Raw genomic sequence first — 22,175 nt, 5'->3', positions numbered from 1 at the left:
AGAAAAGTTAACAAGTTTATTTAAAACCAGACAGGAAGAGACATGCAAATCACTTGTGCTATTTATTAAATGAACATCAAACATGCAAACACAAACTGGCATGATAATTACTCCAGGAAATACTAGCAACATGCATGAAGAGAATCATCTACCGTGGATAAATAGATGTATGAGCTATGACATTTTGTATGTAGGCTTAGGCTATAACATTTTCACTATGGAAGGAAACTAAAACTTTTTAAAAATTATTTTAAAAATTAATGTCTGACATTATACAGAGCAAAATAAAAATATCTCATCAATAGTATTTTATGGTTGAAGTTTTAAATGAAATTTGACATATCTATAAAGCAAACAAGAGGAAGAGATATTCTGTTTAGTTAAATTATGAATAATGCTAAGAAGCTTTTGCTAGAAGGCACTTTAAGATAGCTAAAAAGATGACTAAATCATAAACATATGCAGCTCAATTGTTAACAAGCAGCTTAACTAGAAATGTTGAGGGTCATAAGGCTATTCCTCTGCTACTGAAAAGAGAGATTTATAATAGATAATTTTTTTCTCATTTATACCACTTAGACAGCACATGTACATAAACTGAACTTGCAGAGACTGAAAGCATGCACTATAAGTATTCACACAGAAACAAAAAGTCAGTCTGCGAAGAAATTACATGCAAAATGTTTACTTCAACTGTTACTAAACCATAGAAATGTTACTATAGAAAGACAACTGGGACATTGTGATTTTTTCATTGATTAAGCATAGGGCAATGAAGCTTGAACAAGACAGAAAAACATAAATATTTAGAGAATTGATGCTTTCATATAAACAGGAACGGGCATTTACAGGATGAGACACAGAAAAATAAAAAGCTGGAAAAGTGTATAAAGAGTCACTCCAAGTGGACAGTCTGTGGACAAACAAATTACCTTCACTATCAGACATGGTGCCCTGCAGATCATCCATTAGCACATAGCCACGTCCTCTTGAAGTATCTTCTCTGAGATGTTGCTGTTGAGGGTCTTGGAGGGACATACATGACCCAAACTGATCACGGGAGTCGGCAGATATGGGTGGGAGCGGACCTGCAGATGCCCGTGCCATACCCATTGGCTGACCCACCGGACTCAATGGGCTCTCTTCCTCTGAGTTCTGTGCCACAATAGGGATGCGTCCACGCCCACCTTGTACAATGGGCAGGCTTGTAGGTTTTGTCCTCCCTGATGGAGTCTGGAAAGCTGAGGTCTCTGAGGAGGGGTCACCTTCTGCTTTGAGCCTCAGAGAAGAACTTGAGATGTCCCTTTTAATGGACAGGTCAAGGCCATAAACAGAGGAGGGTCTAGAAGAAGGCCGTGACCTGCTTCCACTGGGGTAAGCAGAGTCTTCACCCATAGAGGACCTCATGCCTGGGCTCAGATTCAGGCTTTGGCCCAGATTAAGTGAACCTGCCAAATTAGCTCCAAGTGTGGAGCCCAGGTATTTCTGCTGTTCAGCAATATTCTTGCGAAGCCCAAAGGTGATCTCATCCTGTAGAAGTCTGCTTGACCTGGGAGAAGCACTACTGGACCCCAAGTAGCTACTGTAGTCTGTTTCTAGACCCCTGCAATCCTGGATTGAGGAATACTTGCCAATGTTGCTGGTGTTTTTGTGTTTCTGGTAGAGCATAGATGTTGGGAGTTGCTTGGCAGCCTGTTTTTCTAAAGTCAGTCTACTGATGCTGTACTTCTCAGTTTTAGGGTAGGCCCTGTAGCCTCCACTAGACACTCCAGTGCTGGGGGTGTAGTGATGTGAGAGTCCAGCAAGCTGTTCTAAGCTATCAGTACCCCCTGTGCTTCTCCTGAATTCCTGCTTCAGTTGCTGTTTTAAAAGCTTCAGTTCAAATGGCTCTTCCATTGGGTCCTCTTCATCCTGGGCCTTACCATAGGAATGAAGTCTGGAGGAGCTGCCCAAGTAGTCTGTACCAACATCTGCAGCAGCATGTCTCAGAAGACGCTCTGCTTTAGCCAGCTCCCTCTCAGCTATGCCATAGCTGGTGGATGAAAGGCTACCAGTGCCCTTTGCAAGTTCTGCTGCATCTTCTAAAAGCATGTAACTCCTTGGTGTTTGATGTGGATCTAAGTCCGCATAGAAGGAGTCAGCAGATACATTGGACATTGGACTGACTGCCATGCTGTCAGCACGCTCTTCTAAGCTATGCATGTCAAGGTGGTTGCCATATTTTCCTCCTAAGTAAGATGAGGTGTCATAGTTGGTGGCAATCTTGGTAGAATCTAATTCAGAGAGGAGAGCAGCTTGTTGTCTGGCTTTCTGCTGGAGCAAGAGCATTTGGTGGTAGCTCTGTTGTTGTGAGGCAGTCAGAGAAGGAACAGAAGAGTAGATGGACTGGGATTGGTATGGCGACTGAGGCTGGTACAGGGACTGCTGGTACTGTGGGTACTGGTACTGGGAATACTTTCCGTACTGGTCGTGCTTGGTCTGTGGAGGAACAAACTCATCAAGTTCTGACTGTGGTGCAGTACGTGGTCTCTCAAGCCCATGTCCACTGGCCTCCTCTCCACTTCTCGTCTCACGAATGTTACTCACCTCACTGTCAGACATGTAGTCACGGTCCTCTGCAACACTCTGCAGATAGGCCCTTTCTCTCTTCTCCCTTTCTTTGAGCAATGCATCCTTTCGTCGGTTAATTCCCATCTCCAGGTATCGCAGCTTGGCATCAATCTCCTTTTCTTCCTCATCCAGTTCAGCTTGCTTTTTACGCAGTTTGGAGGACTCTCTCTCAACCAGGTCAAGCTCACGGTCAATGTCCTGCAGAATTTTTGCCCGTGCCATGTTTGTGCTCCGGCAGAGACGCCGACGAGCTGAGCCAGAGGTGTAGGCTGTTTGTCCAGCATTGACAGCTTCTTCCTCAGAAGGTGGGTTAGGAAGGGTTCTTTTAACTTTCTTTTGGGTGCCAGATGGAGTTCCACTTGGAGATCCCTTTGCCTTTGGAGGACAAATAAAAATAGTGTTAAATGACAAAACAGTTTTTTTATTCAGACTAACTTATTTTTAAACTGAATTGTTCATATGAACAAATATAATGAATTAAATGCCTTAAAGATGGTTTCATAGAAGCACTATAAAAACAAGTAAACACACAACACTTGTGTTTTACAGTTTGACTGAGAATAAAGGAGAATAGTAAAAAAAAAAGTCTCTGGGGAATATTGTTCACTCATGACAGATAGGCCTTGAGGATGGAAACACACACACACACACACACACACACACACACACACACACACACACACACACACACACACACAAACACACACACACACACACACACACACACACACACACACACACACACACACACACACACACTATATCTGCAGTGCTGCGGCAATGCCTTTAAAAGGGCATTCAGTAAACACTGAAAATATTAAACAAGACAGCTAGCATGCCAATCAGGCCATGCCAATCAGGCCTGACAATAGGGCAATAAAACAATAAATCAAAATCAATTTATACAATTTATCAAACTACTTCATGGCATTCAAAATTTGAAACCATACATTGAGAAATAATTACTTAAAAAAGCAAGCAAATATTTAATGAAATTTCTGCATTTTTTCTGAGTTGAGATGAAGCAGAGATGAATCATATAAAAACGTATAAAATCATATATACTCACAGAATAACCCTCAGAAAACTGGAAATTTGCTGCTGCCCTCTCTTCTGCAGTTGGGCTTAAGGGTTTGGGGTCAGACATTGACCTTTGTATGACCTTGGGTGCCCTAGGACTTGTTGGTGGACCTTTGGATAGATCTGTGGCAGAGCGTATTCTCTGTGGGCTTGTGTCTCCAAGGGATTTCTCATAGGACAAATACTCAAGGGATTTGCTAGGGGATACACAAGGGGAAATCGGAGAGTACAGAACTTTTGGGGATTTGGGAGGACCTGGCACAACCTGGAGAGTGGAGGCATCTGCTTTGAGGTGAGGGGACTGGCTTATATCAAGTGGAGTTGGGCGTCTCTTTGGAGAGGAAGTTCTATCAGAGTCAGGATAATCTACTCTAGCATCTACCTGCACAGAGTGTCCCCTTAGTGTTCCAGAGGAGTCTGTTTGTACAGAGATTTCAAGGGCCTGAACTGAAACAGCTCCTCTTTCGCCTATGCCATTTTTACCACCACGTGGTCTACTGCGCCTGCCTCGAGTAGGAACTTCCCAGTCATCCTGGTCTTCATCATCTGTCTGTACACAGCTGTCAACACTTTTCTTTGTACTTTTCTTCTTCCTTCCTGCAGTGTAGGCCTTTTCAGTGTTATCCTCTTCATCAGTCTGACAGCCACTATCCATCTTTCTTTCTCCCACCACAACAAGAGCCTCTGGCAGGACTTCACTTGGATACATTTGCCTGAACTTCTGTTCCTCCAACTGTTGTCTGAGCTGTTCTTGGAGTCTTTGGATCTGCTCTAACTGCTCCTGTTGCTGAGCATAAGTCTCCTTTTGCATCATCAGGTGGGCCTGTCTCTCCTCTTCTTGCTGACATAGTATTTGCTGTTTCATGGCCTGGAGTTCTTCCAGCTCCTTCTGCACAAGAAGCTGTTCCTGCTCACGGAATCGCTGTATCTCATGCCTCTCCCACTCAAGTTCTTCAGCCAAGCGCTGCTGCTTCATCTTCTCTAGCTCAAGAAGCTCACGTTCCATCTGGTACTGTCCATCTCCTGGAACAACAGGTGAAGACAGAGCTTCTAAAGAGGCTGCAATTGCCTCAAGTGAAGCATTTGTGTAGGTGTCCAGTGCTGCCACTGTGGTGACTGAAGAAACTACATCTGAGAGAGTTGTGGAAAGGCCAGCCATTGAAACACCAGTCTCCAGATTTAAGGGTAAGTTGCTTTGTTCTTCTGCTGTGGTTACAGCAATGGTTGAAAGAAAGCTGTGTGATCTAGTAAGAGGTTGATTCTGTAGAGTTGACAATGATGGCATAGTATCACTTGTGTGCATGCCTGATAGAGAATTGTAGGATGTGCTGAAGATAGAACCAGGCTGGGTGGTTATGGCATATGTAGAAGGAACTGGTGCTGCTACAGAAGAATAGACAATGCCATTGGAAGATCTTAGGACACTAGAAATCCCATAATGGGTTCCAACTGCTGAAGTAATCCTGGCTTGTGTGTACTGTGGAACTGTCATTCCAGTGCACACTCCCGTTGATTTGCTTGAATAGTCCACAGCTTCACCTGTTAAAAGTTCATTTTGTTAGATTAAAGCTCAGCACATTCAAATAGTGCAATGGTAACAGCATCAAGGCATCCATGCACCATCCAAGGGATGAAAAATTAAAACAGCAAAAGGTATATTGAAAAGCATGCAGCAACATGCAGACACACCCCCCAAAAAAACAGAGAGCATGCAAAATCTCTTCCCAAAACAAGAAAAAAAACAGGCATACAAAAACATCAGCTGGGAATAAGTAGAGGTAACTCAAAATGAAACTGAGAAGAAAGATCTTCAATGTCGTACTGACCTGTCACTAACATTTTTCCAGATGTCAGGTCTACAGCACCTTCAATGGCCTCCTTGTAATCAAAGCTATGCTTACTTTTATATAGGAAGAGACCAGCCTCTGCCAAGTTTGTGTCAGACATAGAGGGTTTAATGCCACCAAGACCTCTCATACCATAAGGAGTACGATCGTATTGATAATGGTCATCTCTGTAGCCAAAACGATCCTCTGGTAAAGGAGCTGAAGGCTGCTGAGTTGTACAGCTACTTGCAAAAGGAAGCTTATAGACTACATCACAGCAGACTGCTCTTCTTCCAGCAGTAAGATCAACTGGTTTTCCATCTTCCTCTGTAATTACAGCAGTGACCACCTCTGCAGTGGATCCATTCATTGCAACCATGGTCTGTGCAGGTTTTACAGTGGTGAGATCAACTGCACCTGATAAGCCTGTTTCTAGGCGAGGAGGTAAAGTTGCACCAATGCTATTGTTTGCAATCGTAGGAGCTATTGTTACAGGAACAGAGTGAGTTTTACCCATTGTGGTAGAGAGATTTATGGGTTTTTCTGGGGTTTCCACAGGCCTGTAAATAATTTGAGTCACAGGCTCAAAGGATTTAGCTGTTGTAAGTTGGAGAGGCATTGATGTAGACAGAGATGCATCACTACCATAAGCTACAGTGGCTGTGCATGTGAGGATGGTGATGTTGTCAGTAACCACTGAGACTAAGGAAGCATCAGTGCTTAGGTTTACTACAGATGGCTGCACAGCACTTTGCTGACGTCCACCACCATCAATAGCAAGGGACTGTCGTCTTGACTCAGAGGAAGACAGATCCACACCTTTCATGGATGTCTCTACATCTATCTTTGGGGTTCGGAGATCCACAATCTCACCAGGATGGTAGGCATGGCCATTCTGTGCTTGAACTGGTTCAGGTTTTGTGTTTTCTTGAACAACAGAGATGCCAGTGGCTCTTAGAATGGGATGTGGAGGGGGTGTTCTTTCATGCACAACAGACACTGTGGTTCTTTGGACTTCAGTGGTAACTACCTGAACACCAACATTTGGAGTAATTGATTGAGGCTGCGTTGAGGCTGAAATAGCCTCGTATACGTGACTCATGCTAGAAACTACCTTCTCTGGACCACATATTTCTTGACTTTCAATAGATTCAGTAATTCGTGTGAATGCCAAAGGTACTCTTGTTGTTTGTGACTGTGGAGGTGGTTGAGGTGGTGTAGGAGGCAGTATCTGAGGGGATTCTTGGCTAGGACTTATTGAGGCTTGAGTTGTGATACTTTCTGTAGGTGAACCGGGCTGAGATGGCAAAGTAATAACAACATAAGTGTCACGTAAAACCTTTCCAAACCTGGGTGATGTAGGGGACTTGAGGGGAGATGTGGTTCCCATTCTACTCTCTGCAGAAGGACTCAGATTAAGGACACTGTCTGCACTGCTTGTACTCAGTATGGTAGGTCTTGAAGGGGTGTGGCCTGTAAAGGGTGGCTGAACACCAGCTATGGGTTTAGGAGCTATGGGAGGTTTAATAGTCTCTCCTGGTTTGTGACTAAAGGTTAGGCCTGCAGGGATGGAGGATGGCTTTGGTGGTACAGGAGGAGGAACATGGGGCTTGTAGGCTGGAGCAAGCGGCTGTCTAACTGGTACACTGTCCCCTGTGGTTGGCATGCCAACTGGAGTAGTTCTAGGGGGGACCTGAGGTGGAGTTTTTTTGGGATACACAGAGGGTTTGGGCAGTGTTGGAGGAGGGAGGGGTGGAGGAACTGGGATGTCTGCTTTTTCCAGAGACGCAGCCCTGCGCAGTACTATGGGTTTGGGAGGAACTGGTGGAGCAGTTGATACGACACCAGGTATAGTAGATGCTATATATTGCGGTACAGTGGACAAGGGTGATACACTTACAATTACTGGGGCTGACTGTCTTGAAATTACACTAGGAACTTGTGCTGTAACAGAGTCAATTTGAGCAGGGACTGATGACTTGGACAAGTCAACAACACCTGTTTGCTCAATTTCTACATCTTTCTCTGTGGCATCCAGTGAGTCACTTGATATGGCAGGCAATGCTACTTCTCTTTGTAGTGACAAATCATCTACAACTGTCTCTGAGACTGATGTTTTCTGGAAAGTCTCATCTACAAGTGGTTGTGGTTCAGTCTTTGTAGCTGAAACTGTAACTTTCTCAGAGTCCTGTGTTTGATCAGAAATGCTCTCTTCGCCAGATTCCTCTTCACCTGATGAACACTGTGTCACTCTCAGATCAGGTATAGGCAGTATTCTTCGTAGGGGTGCTGTCTCAGTTTTCTCAACTTGGGCTACTGTTGACCCCTGTGCCATGCCAGTCAGATCAGGACCTGCTTGAGTTGGACTGGTTCCTGGAGTCAACACTGCTCTTTGCTTCTTCAGAAGTTCTTCATAGGCTGCCTCTGCATCTAATAATGGTTTTCCATCCTTCCTAGACTGGCCTGTGTTGCATGATGACATAGTGTCTTTGCTTGAGTCAGTATCAGGTAACACAGTTTCTGGTTTAGAAACATCTTCTTCTGGCTTATTGTGTATTTGCGCCTGTTCTTTAAGCATTATCTCTTTCTTTCTTTGCATCATGTCCTCATAAACCTCATCAGGTGATCTCAATTTTTTTTTTGGTTTCTCTGACACAAAAAGCTTGTCTGGTTCTTGCTCACAGGATGCATCATCTACAAGAGACTCATACGCATAATCTTCTATCAGCATGCCTCCATAAAGAGATTCTTTACCAGGTGGGGGTTTGTTTCCCTCGTTAGTTGGAGATTTGGCTTTGAGCATTATCTCTTCATATACCTCATCTGCACTTTTTAATGAATGCTTTCCCCTTTCTTTGAACTGATTATCAACATGTTGCTCATCTGTTGGAGAATACAGTGAAACTGAAGTTGGTAACTGATACACTTTTTGGACAGCAACAATCTTCTCTGGGAGTATCTCAAAGCTCTCTGGTTCTGACTCCATGCTTGGGGAGAGGTCTGAGCAGGAAGACCTGCGGATTTCCTCCATCTCTGCTTCCTGTCGTAGCTCTTCTGTGGGAGAAGCATCCTCAATAGGGGAGAGGTTGCTTGGTGGAGTTTTGGGCCTTTCTCTTCTTCTCTGTGCCCGTATCTCTTCTTTGTCTTTCTTTGATTTTTTTCCTGTGCCCTTTTGCTTCTCCTGTTCTCTTAGAAGCTCCTCCTCTTCTCGCAGCTCCTCTTCCTCTGATGAATCCTCAATGGTAGGAAGCGTCTGACCTGGCTGCCGGTGCTTTGCTTTTCTCTGCTGCTTGCCCTCACCACTAGACCGAACATGACTTGGGCTGCTGCTATCACTGTCTTCATCAAGAGAAGACAAAGATGTTGGAGATGTTCCTGGGGTAAAACTGGATGCATGTAAACTGGAAGAGCCTTCACCTCTTGACCTGTCATCAGGAGAGTCTGTTAGGCTCTCTAGCTCACCATCATCTGATGTCTGACGTACAGTTGCTGTACTGTTAAGCTCAATTGTTTTGAAATGCCGTATGCCAGCTCCACTGTCTACTGAAGGTTGTTCTCCTTTAGCTAGTTCCTCAATTTTAGTTACAGAGATAATACTCTTTTGTTCAGGCTCATCTTCTGGACTGATACTGCTCTTTTTGAGAAGACGTCTGGCCTTGCCTGATTCACTTTTGTCCTTTACATCTTTTTGTGCATTCTGTTCCAGTTGCTTCTTCTCTTGATCTTTGATTTTACGTCTGGCAAGGTTTTCTTCATCAGACGGAGATGCATCTTCATCTGCGCTCATCTCTATGATCTGCTTCCTGATAAAATCCTCTTCATCCATTGGACTCTCCATTTCTACTTCCTTATCTCCAAAAGTATTTTTGCTTTGTAGTTTAGGTGAAGGTTCTCCCTCACTACTTTCCTCAAAAGAATCACCTTGAATATCAGTTGGAACCAGAAGCTTTTTCCGCTCTTTTTTTGGAGCATCGTTCCTTTGCTCTTTAGTTTCTTCATGTTGGTCATCCTCCGAGCTGGGTGATACTGGAGACATTGGCAACACCTCCAGTCGACGCTTGACCTTTGGAGTTTCAGTTTGTGATTCCTCTTTAGATGATGTCTGAGCCTCTAGGATTGGAAGGACAGTACTTTCCAACTTGGCCAGGTCAGAAGGACTCGTGGGGCTGCTTTCTCTATCTTTCTCGCTAGGCTCCTTCAGTAGCTCATTGTCTTTTATTGAGACAGCAGCCTCTTCTTTTTTCTACAAAACAGAAAATTAATTAGAATTTGAGCTGTTTTCAAGGCATAATAAAAACAAATTTTATTAAAAAGGAGAAATGAAAAATAACTACATTAAAATAAACTTTGGGGTACTATCTAGACACTGATCCTACAATATGTACAAGAAATACCTCTACAGCTACATGTACAGTTACCTCTCCAGATTCATCAATTTTAATAGGCTTTATCAATGGCTGTAGCACATCATCCTGTTTCTCTTGTGCTTCAGAAGTCAACTTCCCCTCCTCTGATTTGTTTCTTTCCTGTTGGCTAAATGTAGAGGATGGGGAGGCTAGTTCTACATCATGGTCTAGACTATGGGGCACACATTCAGCTGTAAATTCAAGTTTAGTTTTTTTGGTAATATCCTGGTCAGTTACAACCAGTGCTTTTTCCATCAGCTCCTCACTGGGTAATTTATCTTTCTCTCTAGATATGGTAAATGTTACAGCAGGGGTTTGGGCTTGTTGTGTAGACTGCATCTCTTCACACTTAATTTCAATTACTGCTTTTATGTCTTCCTTATTACTAAACACAGGGGATGAGATGACTATTTGCTGGTCAGTAAGACCCTTTGGAATGGCAGACTGTTCTAAAGCCTTTTCAGTCATAGAGTCTGGAATTTGCCCATTATCCTTCTGTTCTGGCAATACTCTTTCTACCACCTCAGTTACAGAAGGAGTTTGGGTTTGTTGTGTAGACTGCATCTCTTCAGGCTTAATCTCAATTACTGCTTGTGCATCTTCACTCTTACTAACCACAGGGGATGAGGGGAGTTCTTTTTTTTGGTCAGTAAGACCACTAGATATGGCAGACTGTTCTAGAGCCTTTTCAGTCATAGAGTGTGGAATTTGCACATTATCCTTCTGTTCTGGCAATACTCTTTCTACCACCTCAGTTACAGAAGGAGTTTGGGTTTGTTGTGTAGACTGCATCTCTTCAGGCTTAATCTCAATTACTGCTTGTGCATCTTCACTCTTACTAACCACAGGGGATGAGGGGAGTTCTTGTTTTTGGTCAGTAAGACCACTCGATATGGCAGACTGTTCTAGAGCCTTTTCAGTCATAGAGTGTGGAATTTGCCCATTATCCTTCTGTTCTGGCAATACTCTTTCTACCACCTCAGTTACAGAAGGAGTTTGGGTTTGTTGTGTAGACTGCATCTCTTCAGGCTTAATCTCAATTACTGCTTGTGCATCTTCACTCTTACTAACCACAGGGGATGAGGGGAGTTCTTTTTTTTGGTCAGTAAGACCACTTGATATGGCAGACTGTTCTAGAGCCTTTTCTAGAGCCTTTTCAGTCATAGGGTCTGGAATTTGCCCATTATCCTTCTGTTCTGGCAATACTCTTTCTACCACCTCAGTTACAGGAGTTTGGGTTTGTTGTGTAGACTGCATCTCTTCAGGCTTAATCTCAATTACTGCTTGTGCATCTTCACTCTTACTAACCACGGGGGATGAGGGGACTTCTTTTTTTTGGTCAGTAAGACCACTTGATATGGAAGACTGTTCTAAAGCCTGTTCTAGAGTGTATGGAATCTGCTTAATTTCCTTCTGTTCAGGCAATAATTGTTCTACCATCTCTGAAACATTTTTATTATTATTAACAGAGGACAGTTCATCTCTAATGACTATACATTCTTTATTATTCTCTGTAATAACAGCATCTGACCCTGGTTTTTCCTCATAGATTTGATCTCTTTCAGATGCTTTTTTGTCTGGTTTGGGATCAGCCTCTTGAGAGGCTGGAAAGCATGTATCCCCCATCTTTTTCTCTTCTCTGTTTGTATCTGGACTAATACCTTGTTCAGAGAAAGTGCTTTCAGGACCAAATTCAGAAATGTTGTTGTCACAAACAGTCTTGATAGTGACTTTCTGTTCTGCGGTCTTGGGCATCTCTAAATCTCCACCTGCTTGATCTGGCATACGTTTTTCCAGCTTTGTTTTATCTGTGCTCATCTGTTCCTTTTCCAGTAGCTTATCCTCTTTTTCTGCAAATAGCTCTTTATTGCACTGCTCCTTTGCCAATATTTTTTCTGTGAAGTTGATCTCAGTAACTGGAGATGGTGAGGGCATATCTAACTGTATCTGTGATGTGTCCTCTACCTCTATCTTATCTTCTATTAGACTTTTTTCAGAGATTTCATCATTTTTATTTACAGAAATATCATTTTCCATAAGACTGGAATCTTTGCTAGTGACTTCTGACTTCTTGAATGGGTCTTTCATCTCTTGCATTTGTACAATAAGCTCTTCTGTGTCACATAGATTTAAATTGTTTTGGGGGGTTAACTCTGTATGGTCTTTAAACTGCTCTGCTGTTAATTTGTTTTCTAAATTGGCCTCCTCTATGAACACATTTTCCATATTTTTAAGTTGATCTGCTTTATTTTTTGGCTCTGTAGATTCTTCTTGACTGGTAAAATCATGGGATAGGTGATCATCACTGCACTCAATCCTTGGTGCCTCAATTTGTACAGAGGCCTCAGGTTTCCTCTCTGGCACATTCCCTATGCTACTCTGATCAGGATATGTAGTTGCTGTTTCGATAGAGCTTTCCTTAACAGACATGTTATCTACAGCATCTACATTTGAGGGTAGTGTGAGCTCCTCAGATTGTTTCTCTTGAGTCTGACTGTGTGGTTCCTTGCTTATAGGAGAGCATGCATTGGGCTCTGTCATTTCAATCTGTGGGGCTGTCTCTGATGTCTCAGTGGATTGTGTCTCTATGTCTTTCTCTGGAATAGCTTCCATGTCACTAACCAGAATGGTCTGACTAACATTATTAAATATAGGGACTTCCTGACTGTTTTCAGGCTCCGTTTCAACTCTATTAGCATATTCTGGCTCTTGGACCTGGCACTGGTCTGGCTCAATTTTCTCTGCTTTCTGTACCTCTGCAGGGGCCTCAATTTGTTGTACAGTTTCAGCCTGTTCTACATTTGCCCCTTTAACATCTGCGGTCTCTTCTGAAACATAATGTAAGGGAGGGGCATCTTTCCTAACTATTTGCTCAGGTGGAGTCGTTATGCCCTCTGCATTTTCAGTCAGGGTGCCAGGAGCTTGTTTTTTGCTTTCTTCTGGTACTACCTGTGTACTCTTCGGTATTGCCTCTGCTGTAACCCCTTGTTCTGTATCTGTATTTTTGACATCTTTAGCATCAAGTTTGGCTGAGACTGGCTCAGACTTGTCATCCAGGGCCTGAGTAATGCTGGGCATCCGTGTTAGCCCTTTGGCAGGGGTGGCAGTGGGGGCAGGAGAGGAAGGCGTGGAGGATACGGCACGGGCTGGGGAGGAGGGAGGGGTGGGTTCATGTTTGGCTGGTAGCTTGGATGGAGAAGGTGGAGGTAGCATATCCCCAAGTTGCCCAGAGAGAGCCCTTTGTGTCTGGCAGTTTAGGCAGAGCCATTCTTTCTGTAAAAAAAGAAGGAATAATAGCATATTTGAGATGAAGTATTGAAGATGAACTGCTATTTCCATCCTCTGATTCAGTGATTTTTCCATGTTGAATAACACAGTTAACTAATAAACCTCTAATGCTACAGCAGAAGGAAAACTCATTCTATTTCTGGAGTGCTTTTTAAATTTATGTAACTTAAGAGATTGTTCATTTATTATTAATAGTAATGGGATGAAGCTTTATCAGCTCAATTTCAGAAAAAACTTGTTCAGCAAAAAACTGCACCTCAACTACAATTTAAAGATGCCAATGAATGTGTGGGGTGAACACATCTACATTTGTATGTGTGGAGGTGGGTGTATCTGTCTTTCTGTTTAGGCGAATGCCCATTGATATTGTGGAGTAAAACACACGTATTGTGGAGTTAATCTTCTAAAAGATTAGGCAGGTTTAGGCAGTGCTGTGGGGATATATGGTAATTCTCCAATTTAGGATTGACAAAGTTGATGTTTCTGTTGGAAAAGATTTACAGTAAATGTGTCTATTTGAAGCTAATTAAATCTTCTAGAAAACACATTTGAAAATGCAATAAAGGAAATGCGGTCTATAGTTGTTTGTGGAAAGTAGCATCCTTTAACCTTAATTTACTTTGAGAGACCACATGGGAAAAAATTCCATCCCCCACTTAAGCCATGACTGTGTTTTGAACACAGCTCAATTAAAACTAAACAACTGTTTATAATGGCTGTTTCCCCAAAATTATTGCAGCCCACAGGAATTTATTTAGAAAGATTTCAAAGATATATTTTCTTAAGAAAAACACTGAACCTTGTGACGTCAAGAGCACTCCTTAACACTGGATGCACCACAAATGGTAACGTCAGAGATGAATATTACATGTTCGTGGGGGATGTAGATGCCACATGCAGGCAGTCCTCTCATGAGGAATCATGCCCCACTGGCTGACGTAAATCCAGAGCGATGTATGTTAGGCTTCAGTGCTGAGGCATGCTTAGCTACGTTGTGGTGCTTCAGTGGCTTAGCTGCAGGGTTTAGTCTAATTCTAGAGGAGGTCTGGGATCCCTGTGCCATGCGAGGGCAAAGACACTCTGAGAAAAGGATATTTCATTCCACACACAATGGGTTGAATGGCAAGGCTTAATACTGTATGTTGTGTACAAAGACAGTTCAAGGACAAAAACACAATCCTAATGAAACTATATAAGATGAAAGATAGATGTGATTGTAACTTGTATTTCAGCATTATGTGGTACGGTACATCAGAAGAGAAGGAAATATTATTCTTATCTAAGGAAAAATGCCCAACAATTAAAAAGCAAGGAGACGAAATGTTAAGTTAATTTTTTTTTTTTTACTTCTGATGTTGAAGGGTTTAAAATGGTTAAGAAAACAAACCAACATTCTTTTTTAAAGACTTTCAAACAGTCAGGTCAACACTGCATTAATATGCCCTGAATCGCATCATTGCCAGTCATAAAAATTATGAGCAAAAACAGATGTCTGCTCTCGCTTCTAATGCAGCTTGAAAATAAAACATGGACTTGAAAAATGAAACAACTCCTTTTCATGTAATTTATCAGCAACAAAGCAATCTGCCCATGTGCCAAATAAATTACAAATTACAGATCAGATGGAGGCAATGTACTGTAGACTGAACGGAAACACATCTGTTTGACTTGCACGTCACAGACTTCAATTATGAAACATCAATTTTGAGTCATTTTGTTTAATCTCTGGCCACTAAACACCTCTGCATGATCTGGCTAGCATACTCATCATGCCTCACAAACTGAGGCATTAAATCCAGCAGCCTTAGAGGTGAAGAGAATGTGACTGATGCAAAATAATGAGAGCTCAGGCAGTCACATGATTTGTGGCTTGGGCTGAAAACACTGCTTGTCTCCTCACCACTCATTCTTTCATATTTGCTGAGTTTGTAGACAGGGATATCAGACACAGCTAAATGAAGTTTTTATGAGGATCTATATAATATATTTCAGACTTCTTTAGAGCACCTCAGGCTGCTGATAAGGGATTGTGTCCCAGATTTATTACAGATTATTTGAAAGGGATATTTACCACATTGGATATACAGCAGATTAAAATGGGTATGGAAGAAAAATGCATGTTAATGCAATGGCACATCATAATTTTATAATTTTTTTAAAAGTGTAATTATATCCCATGAAGCTTGAATAAAAAAAATGCAATCACAGCACAGACAAATTTGATAAAATAACTACTACAACAGAGCAGTATTCATGAAAATGAAAATTTCAAAAAGTACAGTAAGAGAAAAATAACCATCCTATCCTTTCGAAGAAATCCATCTCTCTTTTGTAATGTGATGCCGCTTCAACAGGGATTTTAACTGCTTAATTACAAAAGCTGCAAAAAAGGTTTTCCCACATCAAATTAGGCTATTCCTTCTATGGCACAAGAAACCTGACTAATTCAAGAAAACTGTGCTTGAAAATCCTTATCCAGTGAGCACAGGAGAGGTGGGTGTGCTCACTCTCAAAGCCAGAATTTGTGTATGTGTGAAATCCGTCAATAAAGGTGTGAAACAGAGCTAAATTTACTAAAAGCCCAAAGAGTACGACAAGCTTATTTTGCTAATGTAATACACTCCCTTACAAAATGTAGCATTTCAATTATAGTTTCTGTCAAAAATTGTTCTTTACAGTTATTTTTTACAACTGTAAAATAATCTTAAAGTAATAACCTCAGTATAATCAGTATAAAATGCTTTCCAAATCTTTGTCAATTTAAATAATTTTTTGATGCCAGAGGCCCTAATACAAATTTACCACAGTTTTCCTGCCGTGACAATAATAGCGTTTTGGTGGAATCGGTGGTTACCATGTAGAATTATCTAAATGATCAGTTATCAGTACACACTACACACAAAACATAGATACTCCAGTTGTACTTTAAGTATATCTAGACTGGGATAAATGGAATTAGCTTTTCTTAATTTATATATTTTTTAATATGACCAAATTAAGTATTCAAGTCAATTTGTTTGTACTTCTGCTGTACACACAGAAAAAGCAAACAGATATGAAGTCATATTTTCTCAATAACCTTTCCACACACTTCCTCCTCCAAAGTCTAATATCATTCACCGCCTCCTCTCTCACTCTCAACTCTCTTTCTTTCTCTCCTCCTCTCACATCCGCTACCCCTCTTCCTCTCCTTATTAGCTACAGTAGGTCTGTGTGTGAGGTTCATACTTCCTGTTAGACTCTGTGTTGGCATCATACTGATTTCTTGGTGCTGTCTGCATGGGTAAACTGTGCCAGTTATCAAGCGTAGCGTCAGTTAGTTCTGGCAGGTCACGTTAGTCAAGCTCGCATCAGCTGACGCCTATAACGCCTATTATTGTATACATATATAAGCTCCTTCAGTATTATCAGCAATTATGGCGTTTCTCAGGAGCTAATTACTCTCCTCCATCCCCAGCTCCTCCTCTCGTCCAGTCAGTATGGCCCCCGAATCAGAATAAATTCTCGAATCATGTTGAACTTTAAAATCTTGAATTAATGATATCTGCATACATTCAAGTTGGTTCTGTTCTGTTTACCCTAAGGGGGGTTATTGCTGCTCTCCCTGCTCTTATCCATGCTAGGCTGCATGTATGCGCAGGGAGTTCTTGCCCAGAACGGAACCATACCGCCAATCCAAACTGTATGCTAATTGTCAATCATATTTGACGATAGTGGTCCTGACAGAAAACATTATACTAAACATCTGATGTATACTGAGACTAACACCTTAACACATAATAAAATAAAATAAATAAAAGACACAGTCTAGATAGTCTTGCATAGCAAGACCTTCAGACTGACAGCAGCAGGTCTGGACTTCATTGCTGCTTTTATTGGCCAAGGGGCCATCAAAGTGGACACTGACTAACACTTAAAAGCAACCAATCACAGTTTTGTTCAGCATCATATTTAGAGGCGTGAAAATATAATGTCGATCTCCTTACAATAACAGACCATGGGGCCCTATCTTGCACCCAGCGCAATTGACTTTGTACACCGACCCATGTATCATTCCTATTTTGCACCCGCGCAAAGCGGACTTTTCCCTCCACAGATGCACGTCGGTTAACTAAGAAATACACTTGCGCTCCCCGGGGCGGTTCAGCGCAAAGAGGAGGCGTGTTCCGGCGGAAACGTTCCCTCATGCTATTTTACAGGTTTAGAAAACAATTGCGCCACTGACCGAAAAAAAAACAGTTTGAAGTCAGTGGCGCATGTTATTCATATGCTATTTTAAGGGCGCATGCTTGGCCTTAATCAATGTAGCGTGTGCACAACTCGCATACACTTTGATTCTCTCATCTACACACAGACGCAGCAGTTATTTTTGCAAATCATACATTATTACGATAGATAGATAGATAGATAGATAGATAGACATTTTATTATAAAAGCATACATCTAGTTTACACATTTACCCAAATTATCATACGCCTGTTTAACCGAAGTTAATTTGGGTGTGTTTCTCCATCCCCAACGTCCCTGACGAGAACGTCGGTCTCCTCGGCCTTGAACCGCTCCTGTCGTGCGCCTGGCAAATCCGCCGTTATAATAGGAATCCGCTTTAGAACAAGCGCGCCTGCTCTTAAAGGGAATGTGAGATGTCGCTGTGATTGGTTTATTTCACGTTACGCCCAAACCACACCTATGAATAATGAAGCTACTTCAGACCAACCCCTTTTAGATTTGCGCCAGGCGCAAGAGTCATTTATCCCGCCGGGAAAATAGCAACAGCGCCAAGACCCGCCCACAAAGTTACTTGCGCTTTGCGCTTTGACACTTGCGTTTCAGATCGTTAAAATAGGGCCCCATAAGTGTAAAACCAAAGACTATTTATATCGAAAGACGGTTCACTCCTATTACTTATGAATGGGAGAAACTGCAATGCGCAATCTGGCGGAATACGTCCCGCCTTCTAAGTAAAAGAGCCAATTGCTGATTGGTAAAGTCATTGCATCACTGCAGCTGCCGTTAGAAAGCTCAAACTCGCTCTTAGGACTGCACATGCACATTGGCTGGTCTAGCCTGAAAACTACGCTTTTTTTTAACGCTATTTGAGCATTAGAAACAACATTTGACAGTTCAAGTCTCTCGACACGTGTCTCTCTGAAATTAAATCGAATTCAACAAATCAGACGATGACTTCGAAACTCCTGAAGTGCTTCCAATTTTGAGTGACTTATGCATCAGATGTTCAGCCAACGGTCCGTGGGTGTGACTACACAGCATGATGAAACATAAATGTATTTCTCAATGGCGAGATGAGATTGCTGCCTTTGTACACCAAGAGCTTGGTTTAATGGACAGAGTGCCTAGTGGCTGTCTCTCCGCCATGCAAGCACACACAAAACACCTTCACATCTAAAAATACGACTGCTTTCAAACCATCAGGGAGAGGATGGCACGTGGTGGACACTGCAGGAATGCATCTGGCCTAAAACGAGCCTTTCAAGCTCAAAGGAAAACACACACAGTCACATACACAGCAATAAAAACTTGCTGCCACAAAGAGGACCATCTCCCATAATGCTCTGTAGTCATTCTTGGTTCTGCCTCTACCACTCTTTTGCCACTCTGGCTATTTTTGCCTTAATGTATTGAGAGGCAAAGCTTTGTCTGTGAGACAGACAGACAGACAAGTGGAATAACGGACAGATAGATAGGACTGAGAAAACATGCAATTTAAGTCGCACAGTATGATTAAACCAAGAATAAATAATTAATATCTGAAACACCAGATAAAAATCAAGAGAACAAATATTTGGTCCCTCAGTGACAGGCCATTACTCGGACATTCATGAGGACAAATCGTCCTGTAGATTAAAAGACCCAGAGTTTCTGCTAGAAATGCATGCTAGAAATCAGAAGATAGCTAAAGATAAACAAAGCAAACATCATAATCAAACAGACAAGCGGACAGATCTCCATGGTGATGGAAGGCACACAGACACACACGTCTGTACACATTATATAAAGTGATCAAATAGACAGATAGGGAGAAGGCGCTGTAGCTATGGGAACAGAACAAGCAGACAGAGGAAGGCTCGATATGAAGTCTTTCAAGGCAAGATGTTAACATCGTTAAAATAGTGACTATAGTGGCTTAGCCTTAAGTTTATCAAGCGACGAGAATACTTTTTGTCCGCAAAAACACAAAAATAACGACTTTGTTCAACTATTCATTTTCTTCTATGTGGGCCTCTGACGTGAGTTCACGAGACTGCCACGACGCATGCGCGAGAACTGAGAAGATGACGCAGATGGGTCTCGATGTAGTGTTTAAAATGGTTCTAAAGTGTGCATTTCCTGGATGTCCGAATCGTGAGAAACCAACGAGAAAACATAAAAGTGCCTTACCAATGCCGCAAAACGAATGGCTTACCTTTCACACTTTCTCATCAAACAACATGGAACAACATGAGGGTGAGTAATTACTGACAGAATTTTCATTTTTGGGTTGACTAACCCTTTAAGATGCATTTTGGTCGATCAGATCACAAGTAGACGAGGCAGACACATACCCGTTTACACCTGGTGTTTTAATTTTGTCCACTTTCAATCACTTCTGTCCTGATTTCTTCAAGGGGAGGGTCTATGGGTGGGTAAATGTATGCTTTATTTTTAGATATTTTGATCTAATGGACAAAATAAAATGTAGCAATTTACATATGAAGGCACCCAGAGACAACAGAAAACACACGGAGAGCATCAGCCTTCGTTTCAGGTATGGTGAAAGAACATTGTGCTTGGTATGTTTTTCGTCTTCAAACCAAATTTGCGTCTTCAGCCAACAAAGATAACATTCCGTCTAGCTAGCGCGCTTCCCATAATGTTTGCGCATTAGTTCAGCAGGCGGAGAGAAGGTGAGTGTTTACACTACGAAAGCAATCCGGTCAAATGTGAACTAAAAAAATGCACATTTTAAGATTTTAAGATGTGTAGTGGCAATATTATTCTCTGCTGAAACTTAAATGCATACTTTTTTATCAAGCCTGATTCAAATCAGGTCAAATACAGAATGCGATCACGCCTGCTCTACAGCTATAGAGAGACAGCACAATAGCATAAAGCAGTTCTGGCTGTTGGATGCTCAGATTCAGGGAGGTGGTGGATTATGTAAAACTGGAGTTCTACTCTGAGGTAGGCCAGGCAGTGCTGTATCTGACCCCAGGGTGGAAATACTGAGGAAGGGGAGTCAGCTAAATCTTTTAGGCTGGTGGAGATGGAGGTGGACGGGTCACAGTAAGCGTGAGCGCGTGGGAGCCCTGGAGGATAGATGCATGGCAAAACCAGAGACAAGATTCTTACATGATCTCAGACAACATGCACTTGTTTTTAATGTTATGTAATGTTTGTGACTGTATGCATGGAATGAATGGGTTATCTTTGAGGTGGAGGCTCACTGTGAGAAGGGACGATACATCAGGTGGCTGGCAACTGACTCAAAGCCTAAGGCAGATGGCCAACCAAAAAAACAACAAAAAAACAACAACAAAAAAAACCCCAAGAGTGTGAAATCTAATCCCTGGTCCAGTTCTCTGTTGGACCGTTGTGAAACTGTCAACACTGTGCTACATGGAAAAAGCATCACACCTGATTTGTCCAATAATACCTACGTCATTAGCCATAAAAGGACAATTTTATATAGCTCATTAGCTAACAGGACATGTGCAACTAAGCACAGATCTGCCAATTACGAGTTTGGGTGACTAAACACATTCATATTTAATATTTAGTCTAGACTCTAGACAACATAATACTGTATATATACTGTAAGTGTGTACACCCAGGTTAAATACCATTAAGTTAAAAGAGTATTTCAGATTCAAAACAAGTTAAGCTAAATTGAAAGCATTTGTAGTATAATGTTGGTTTCCACAAAAATGAATTGAGATGCCCAGAAGAAGGTGGGGCCAGTTCTTTGGAGGATTTAAAATCCCAAAAATAAAATCCTAAAATATTTTTTAGAAGCACTTACATTAATTCTTCTGTATTATTTCAGCTACAAATTGTTCTTATCATTTTATCATTGTTTTAGGGTTTAAGGTGTTTAACGTTGTAAAACTGGACACAGAAAAGCTTTTTTTCACTAAATTATGTTAAGATGCATATTGTTTCCATTGGTTATGGTATTGCAACACTCAGTATTTTAATGTCAGTGGATTGACCACATTTACTTCCACTGTGCATCACTATGACCCAGATATGCGATTTTTTAAAGAAAAGAACAGACAAATCAAAAATTAAAAAGGGAACATTTCCAACCTTCAAAACAACCAGCAAGAAATGCCAAGAATGAGAATGAAGAAAGAAGAGAGATGAAATGGGAGTTAAGGGAGATTCTAATGCAAGTCATATAAATCTATAGAGGAGGATGGAATGAGGCAGAGGAGCAGCACCAAAAGGAATTCCAGTCACATGAATAAGTGAAAAGCCAGATGGAGAAGGTGTTGCCATTGGAGAGACAGAGGAAAGAGAAATAATGAACAAAAACAGAGATAATCTTTGAAGGTCAAAGTCTGTCATATTAAAATCTTGTACATATTGAGAGATTTTAAAATAAGGCCCTTAAGTGGCCTTCAGAAAAAACTCAATTGTTGCCCTTTAAATCCTGTTAGCAAAAACAGATTACTACACACACTTGCACACAAACTCTCATATGCACACACGCCCCAACGTTGTCACAGTAGCAAAAGTAGTGTTGAAACCTCGGAAGAGAGAGAGACTAAATCTAATTTCAAGTGAGGATGTTACTCAAATGGAAGCACTTCAGCACTGATCCTGATAAAGCAATTTTCTACAGCCTTGAGCCGTTTTGATCAGGACAATCTGGCGAATAAACAACACACAGCAAAGGCATGTAGTCACACGCATTAATGTCTACAATAATAAGGCCAGTCTACAGATAAAAATGACAGGACTG

General features: G+C 41.7%; 1 protein-coding gene across 1 annotated transcript in view; it reads right to left on the bottom strand.

Moving 5' to 3' along the window:
* The window catches only part of pcloa (piccolo presynaptic cytomatrix protein a), a 51,591-nt gene that overhangs the window by 20,963 nt on the left and 8,453 nt on the right, over positions 1 to 22,175 (bottom strand). The window contains exons 4-7 of the mRNA XM_084406942.1: positions 9,935 to 13,195; positions 5,517 to 9,759; positions 3,680 to 5,229; positions 933 to 2,985 (exon numbers count right to left, since the gene is read on the bottom strand). Of these exons, the coding sequence (XP_084263068.1) occupies positions 933 to 2,985; positions 3,680 to 5,229; positions 5,517 to 9,759; positions 9,935 to 13,195 (11,107 nt within the window). The remainder of the gene's footprint in view (positions 1 to 932; positions 2,986 to 3,679; positions 5,230 to 5,516; positions 9,760 to 9,934; positions 13,196 to 22,175) is intronic.

The sequence above is a fragment of the Rutilus rutilus genome (genome assembly GCF_951802725.1).
Source record: "Rutilus rutilus genome assembly, chromosome: 4".
NCBI classification, from domain to species: Eukaryota; Metazoa; Chordata; class Actinopteri; order Cypriniformes; family Leuciscidae; genus Rutilus; species Rutilus rutilus.
Note: the sequence above shows the minus strand (reverse complement) of the source record. Positions and strands in the feature narration are given on the sequence as shown.